The sequence below is a fragment of the Bombina bombina genome, unplaced genomic scaffold (assembly GCF_027579735.1).
Source record: "Bombina bombina isolate aBomBom1 unplaced genomic scaffold, aBomBom1.pri scaffold_573, whole genome shotgun sequence".
NCBI classification, from domain to species: Eukaryota; Metazoa; Chordata; class Amphibia; order Anura; family Bombinatoridae; genus Bombina; species Bombina bombina.
This window is the reverse complement of record NW_026511924.1, coordinates 45001-52466: the sequence shown is the minus strand read 5'-3', so window position 1 is coordinate 52466 and position 7466 is coordinate 45001. Positions and strand designations below refer to the sequence as shown.

Sequence of the window (7466 nt, the reverse complement as noted above, 5' to 3'; positions counted from 1 at the left end):
TACTTTACTATGGGTTCATAAAAAGCATCCCTTGTTTCTTCTTAGGATATAATATATGTTTTATATGTGAGTAGATTGTTCCAGGCAAAACAAAAATTTAAAAATGTGAGGTTTATTATATGCATGTTCAAATCTCAAGGTGATGTAACGAATATGATTATGTATTCCCGTCAATATATTTGTTGTGAAATTTCTCTCCTGTATTCGCATATCATTCAAAGCTTTTATATGCCTGTTATACTATGTATCAAACCTCAATAAAAATAATTTAAAAAAAAGAAACACACAGACTGTGACTACAACACCCACAATGCTCTGATGCTGACTCTCTACTAGGCATGTCTTAAGAAATTGTCTTATGTCAATCACAGTTAAATCTTTACTTCAAAAAAGGATCACGCACAACATAATAAAAATCTATCTGAATGCCCAATTTCATAATCTCTTTATATTGACAAATACATTTTTTAACACAACAAAAATACTTAATCTCCTCTAAAGTTACATGTACCTGAAAACAGTTTAACATTGATATGGGTGTATACATATCTGTTATGGATTGTATTGTACTTAAGATGCTGTTTGATCAAACCACCATTGCTCATACACTCCATTCCTTAATTCTGTTTGAGTCAATACCGTTTCAGTAGAAATGGAGTTTTCAAAATGTCACATAATTTACCACTGTCTAAAAAGATGTAAACCAGCAATTTTGATTGGCAATTCTGCATCATGTGAGCCGCCGGACAGTTGCTAAGTCTATCTGTGACTTTGAGAATTTAGAACAAATGACATACCAGGTCCTACATAATAATATGGGTAGACTGGCTCAGTAAATTGCTGTGTGTATTGAAAAAGGCATTCAAATGTCTCTACATCGTAAAATGAGAGGGTTTCTCTTTCATAGTCCAGGAAGGTCCCCACTTTATTCAGCCTATTGGTGCAATTAATGAGTTTCTGAGGTTCAGAAAGCCCAAATAAACCATCTGCAGTTCCTCTAATAGCCCAGATGCCAGATTCAGGGCTCTCTCTCTGGCCACCCATGCGTCTCACAGATTGCCTTGCGATCCCCAAAGACCAGAACTGTCCATCTCGTTCCTGAATCTCAGTCTCCCAGTAATGACAGCCAGAGGAAAAGCTGTTGCTACCAAGTACACAAGGTTCAGTATCAAACCTCTCAGGGTTTTCTGGGAGATTTTGTTCAATGTCAGTGGTAGAAATGACACGACGGTCAGGTGAGATGAGGAGTCCGTGAAATGCTGTGAGTGGGTCAAAGAAAATGGATTCTGGAAGAGAAGGAGATTTAATGGGTGGGGACATTTTGAAAATACAATAAAATAGAGTAAAATAAATAATAATAAATGTAAAGCAGACAAAAAATGTGATTGAATGTGGCATGCATTACTGGTATCATCAGGAGGTATAATATATAATGTTATTCTTTATATAGGACACATTGAACATTGGGTCAGGGGTGGACCATACATTATTGCTACCACCATACTGCTGGTGAGATCTTTTTTTTTTTTTTTTAAATATTATTGCCAATATGACCATATGCTCTCAGAGAGTTTTACCAACTCTAGTAAGGTCAGTCCAGCCTGGAGATATCAGGCAATTCTCCTCTGAACAAGGGAAATGGCAACCTCAGATGATCGTTTTGGCCTTCTGTGGGCCTCATCAGTGAGGTGTAGCCTTATCACTCTAAGCACACTGGGCAAGGAGTCATCGTCTGGTTTATCCCATAACCCTTAGTTAGACCTCCCCGGGGTCATAATACAAATGCATACCGAAAGTGAAGCACTCTACTATTGCCAATATGGCCACATACTCTCAAAGAGTTTTACCAACTTTAGTAAGGTCAGTCCAGCCCCGAAATATCAGGCAATTCTCATCTGAACAAGGGAAATAGCAACTTTAGACGTTCGTTTCAGCCTTCTGTGGGCCTCGTCAGTGAGGTGTAGCCTTATCACTCTAAGCACACTGGGCAAGGAGTCCACGTCTAGTTTCCCTCATCACCCTTAGGGAGACCTCCCCAGAGTCATAATACAAATGCATACAGAAAGTGATGCACTCTATTTGTAGCGAACAACAGCTCAGTAGGTTGTTCTATGGCGAGTCACCACCTAGAGGCAATATGGACATGAAACATCTTTTTTTTTTTACACACTTACAGTCAATGCTTGTGTAAGGAGTATGGCTAATCTTGTGCTCATGTAAATAATGTTCATGCATGTAGGCCAAACCACTAAATCTTACTGCTTACACACACAGTCGGACAGACACACATATATATCTTCCTGAATGACTGCTATATAGTATTACGTATTATAAGTATATTTGTTAAATATACATACCTTTGTAAACAGAAACTTTTCTCCATTCTAGAAAGGAAGAGAGAGCAATTTAAAGACATTTCGAGGAAATAAATAATGATAAAATGTTGTAACTATAGAATATCATTTACATAAGTTATTAAAGACAAGGGGGTAGATGTATTAATGGTCGAGTGGATATGATTCGCTGTAGCGAATCATGTCCACTTGACCTTGCTAAATGCCGACAGCATACGCTGTCTGCATTTAACATTGCACAAGCATTTCTGGTGAAATCCTTTTGCAATGCCGCCCCTTGCTCACTCGCTAGCGGGGTCCTTCAATAATCCTGACCGCTCCTTCTTAACTTCCATTTCAGGCAGACAATGGGGCTTAGATGCAGCATCGGCTGCTTAATAAATTGACCCCTGATGACAACCTTCCAAGGAAAGATGGGCCTCTTTATAACACAAACAGTAACCAATCAGCCCCATCACTTCCTCAATTCCCTCTATTATTACTCTGTAGGCTGAGGGTAAAGTATTCACATAGAAGGTGGTCCAAAACCACCAAGCTATCAGAACTGTCTGGTAAAGAAGGGGGAGCTAACTATCTAATAACTCATCATCCAGGGAGGGAGGGTGGCAGTGGCGTATTTAGGTTTTGTGCTGCCCTAGGCAATCAACCTGAGAGGTTTCCCTTTCCCCACATATATTTGATAGATTTGACCCTGAGTGCTCTTTTAAGTGCCGCTGTTTCTCTCTTACATATTCTTCATATTACATTTGGCATAAGAGCACCCCTTACAATTTATTTATGATTGACTGTTGGGGGGACACTGCCCCAATATTTATATGACTTATTTGTGAGGTATATATGAACCTTTTTCGCTCCCTACCCTTCCCATTTTCATCAATCATCATTGTGCCATTTAAATTGTCAGGAGTAAATATTTATGCCGTCGCGGCGTGAACCGCACTGGAGTGTCTGTATTCTCTTTCACAAGCCCATCAGTTTCAGTTGTTTGCTGGAGCTTTAAAGGACCTGGAGCTGCGTTTTAGCAACCTTCACTTCCGTAGCCTCATGCATTAGTGTGGCCAGTTTTTTACATCTGCTCTAAGCAGCATCCACTGCTTGTTGCGCGGCCGCCACTATGATGTTGAATGTTGCCCCAGGAGTCAGACACCAATAAAGGGCCAATTTTTGAGTGCCTCCAAAAAGTGCCTCCCCCTGAAATCTGCCGCCCTAGGCCTGTGCCTTGTTGGCCTAGGCCATAATACGCCCCTGGAGGACGGGAAACTTGATCTTTAGGTCAAGAGAAGAAGAGCCCAGGAGCCCATGACAGTTTTTTTTACACTTCTATCTAAAGCTAAAACCTCCCACTCCATTTCATCTTTGTTGCATCTAACACAATGCCGTCTCAGCCCCACCCAGCCTTAAAGGGATAGGAAAGTCAAAACTAAACTTGCATGATTCAGATAGAGCATGTCATTTCAAGGCACTTTTAATCTCACTTCTATTTTCAAATTTGCTTCGTTCTTTTGGTATCCCTTGTTGAAAAAGAATACGCACATATCCTACACTAGTGAGAGCTAACTGCTGATTGGTGCCTGCACACATTTGTCAATTGTGATTGGCTAACTAGATGCGTTCAGCTAGCTGCCATTAGTGCAATGATGTTCCTTCAGCACAGGATAACAAGAGAATGAAGCGAATTTGATAATAGAGGTCAATTGGAAAGTTGTTTAAAATTGTAAGTTCTATCCAAATCATGAACATTTTGGGGTTTCCTGTCCCTTTAATCCTTATGGCAGCTATGCTCTCATTCTAGTATCATCACAATCATTTTTAAAACACAGATTTCTGAGTTAAATATGGGCTATAGGGCAAATCACGTTTGGCCTGTTTTCTTTCTGGAGTCTATGCTTCATTCATTGTTAGGATAGAGTATTCCTACAGACTACTTCCCATCTACCTCTAGTGGAAATTTATTTTGAGTTTATATACATTTTCATCCAAGTACAGGTAGCCCTCAGTTTACGCCGGGGTTAGGTTCCAGAAGCAATGGTTGTAAATCGAAACCGTTGTAAATTGAAACCCAGTTTATAATGTAACTCAATGGGAAGAGAGGGAGTTAGGTTCCAGGCCCCTCTCAAAATTGTCATAAGTAACACCTAATAAATTATTTTTAAAGCTTTGAAATGAAGACTTTAAATGCTAAACAGCATTATAAACAGTATCAAATAATCGCACAACACAGAATATATAATTAAACTAAGTTAAATGAACAAAAACATTTGCTAAAACAGTATTATAACCTAATTAAATAATCACACAACAGACTGTATCATTAAACTAAGTTTAATGAACAAAAATGTTTTTTTACTTGCATTTTTCTGCAATCAGTTCTCTGCATTGTTAGCATGTTAGATAATATTGGGTCTGCACCTATTCTATGCATTTCAATCTGCAGTGATTAATATTCAGTTAGGCACCCTCACCTCAAGCAGCTGGACAGGAAGATAATAGGGAAGTGGCTGCTAAAACTTGTTGCTCGATAGCTAATGTCTGCTCTGTGTACACAGATCAATTTCAGGCTGTTAAGTTGCATAACTTTACTGCAAAACAAACGGACAGCTCCACCTACTGGCTATTTTAATCAATGCACTGATTTCAATGCATTTCAATAGCAGTCACATAACTGAAAATAAAGGTTGTTATTCTGAAACTGCGCAAATTGAACCGGCGTAAACCGAGGGCTACCTGTACTGTCTTTAATCATTTACCATGTTACGTTTGCTTTTTTTCCCAAACAAAATACAAAGCTTTATGCGAATAATGCTGGAACTAAAGCGTATACCATGCTACATTTGCCAAAATAAAAATGAAAGCAAGAATATCAAAATTGTTGGATAATTCCACATTTCTATGAACATTATATGAGAAATAAAAATAAATTGGCAATAAAGAAAAATGATAAACCGTACAGTATACATAAATAAAGACATCTCCAGCGGCTGCGAGAAATACACAAGGTGTCAGATCTAAGTAGCAATGTAACAAATATTAAAGGGATATGAAACCCAATTTTTACTTTTGTGATTCAGGCAAAACATACAATTTTAAAAAAGTTTCCAATTTACTTCAATTATCAAATTTACTTTGTTCCCATGTATTCTTTGTTGAAGAGATACCTAGGTACGTGTCTAGAGCACTATATAGCAGGAAATAGTGTTGCAATCTAGTGCTCTTGTAAATGGATAACAGTCTTGCAAAACTGCTGCCATATAGTGCTTAAGACATGGGCAGGGTTACTGAACTTATGTCCCCCGTTTTCAACAAAGTATACCAAGAGAATGAAGAAAAAAATAACAGAAATAAGTTAGAAAGTTGTTTCAAAGGCGCCCATTTAACAAGCTCTGTAGTGAGCTTGTGGGCCCGTGTTTCTGGCGAGTCTTCAGACTCGCCAGAAACAGCCGTTATGAAGCAGCGGTCACAAAGACCGCTGCTCCATAACCTGTCTGCCTGCTCTGAGCAGGCGGACAGACATCGCCGGAAATCAATACGATCGAGTACGATTGGGTTGATTGACACCTCCCTGCTGGCGGCCCATTGGCCGCGAGTCTGCAGGGGGCGGTGTTACACCAGCAGCTCTTGTGAGCTGCTGGTGCAATGCTGAATATGGAGAGCATATTGCTCTCCACATTCAGCGAGGTCTGGCGGACCTGATCCGCACTGTCGGATCAGGTCCAGCAGACTTTGTTAGACAGAGGCCAAAGTGTTTGCTCTATCTGAATCACACACAAAAATGGTTTCATATTCCAAGAAGTAGAGGAAAGACGTATGTAGAAATAATATAAAGTGAGTGCAAACAATTATTTCAATAGAAAGTATAGTTGTCTTGTATATCATTTATCATATTTATATTATTTTCTTCTTTGATTGATTTTCTTTCTGCTATCAATTTCTTTATTTTTATTATATACAATTTTATTATTATTTTTATCCACTTACCAATTTCTCGTCTCAGAAGATCTGCAAGAAAAACACAAATATTTCAGAGATATTTTCATTGGATCAGTAAAAAATAATATAAATTTTTCCTTATACGGCTATATTACAAGTGGAGCAGTATTTAGTACTCACGCTGGAGTGCTAAAAGTAAACTTGTAAATCGGGCAGGTTAGTGCGCAATTTGAAAGAAAATGTTTGCGTTCGAGTGAAACCCGATGCGCGATAACGTCTCATAGACTTCAATGGAGCACATTTTTAAGAAAAAAAATGAACACCTAACGCTCGTGCGCTAAAACTCAACCGCGTTTGGTCATGTGCGCTCAACCCGACATAAGTAATGAATATTTTATATTCCAATGTTTTACATAGCAGAAAATATTATTATTTATTTTTATATATATATATGAGATTTTTTTGTAAAATATTTAGCTATAAATATATAGCTACATGAATATATATGGTATAGATATATACTGATATACAGTATATAGGAATTTCTATTTAAAATACAAAGAACATTTTCCCCTATGTGAAGAACATTAGAATGTGTGTGCATATATATATATATATATATATATATATATATATATATATATATATATATATATACACACACACACATACAGGGCTTAAAATTTCCAGGTGTCGACTTAGAAATTGCACTGGATGATTAAAGATATTTGACTTTTTCCTATGTTTAAAGGGACACTGAAACCAATTTTTTTCTTTCGTGATTCAGATAGAGCATGACATTTTAAGCAACTTTCTAATTTACTCCTATTATCAAATTTTCTTCATTCTCTTGGTATCTTTATTTGAAATGCAAGAATGTAATTTTAGATGCCGGCCCATTTTTGGTGAACAACCTGGGTTGTTCTTGCTGATTGGTGGATAAATTCATCCACCAATAAAAAAGTGCTGTCCAGAGTACTGAACCAAACAAAAAGTTTAGATGCCTTCTTTTTCAAATAAAGATGGCAAGAGAACGAAGAAAAATTGATAATAGGAGTAAATTATAAAGTTGCTTAAAATGTCGTGCTCTATCTGAATCACGAAAGAAAAAATTTGGGTTCAGTGTCCCTTTAACATTGAGTGGACTACTTTCCTTTTCCCTCTGTGCTAGTAGCTTTTAAACCC

The 7466-nt window shown here is 37.7% G+C and overlaps 1 protein-coding gene across 1 annotated transcript in view; it reads right to left on the bottom strand.

The window, feature by feature from the left end:
* Positions 1–428: 428 nt before the first annotated feature.
* Positions 429–7466, bottom strand: part of LOC128644014 (butyrophilin subfamily 1 member A1-like) — a 48337-nt gene continuing 41299 nt past the window's right edge. Inside the window, 3 exon segments of the mRNA XM_053696779.1 lie at positions 429–1286; positions 2358–2384; positions 6330–6350. Of these exon segments, the coding sequence (XP_053552754.1) occupies positions 760–1286; positions 2358–2384; positions 6330–6350 (575 nt within the window). The 3' untranslated portion in view covers positions 429–759.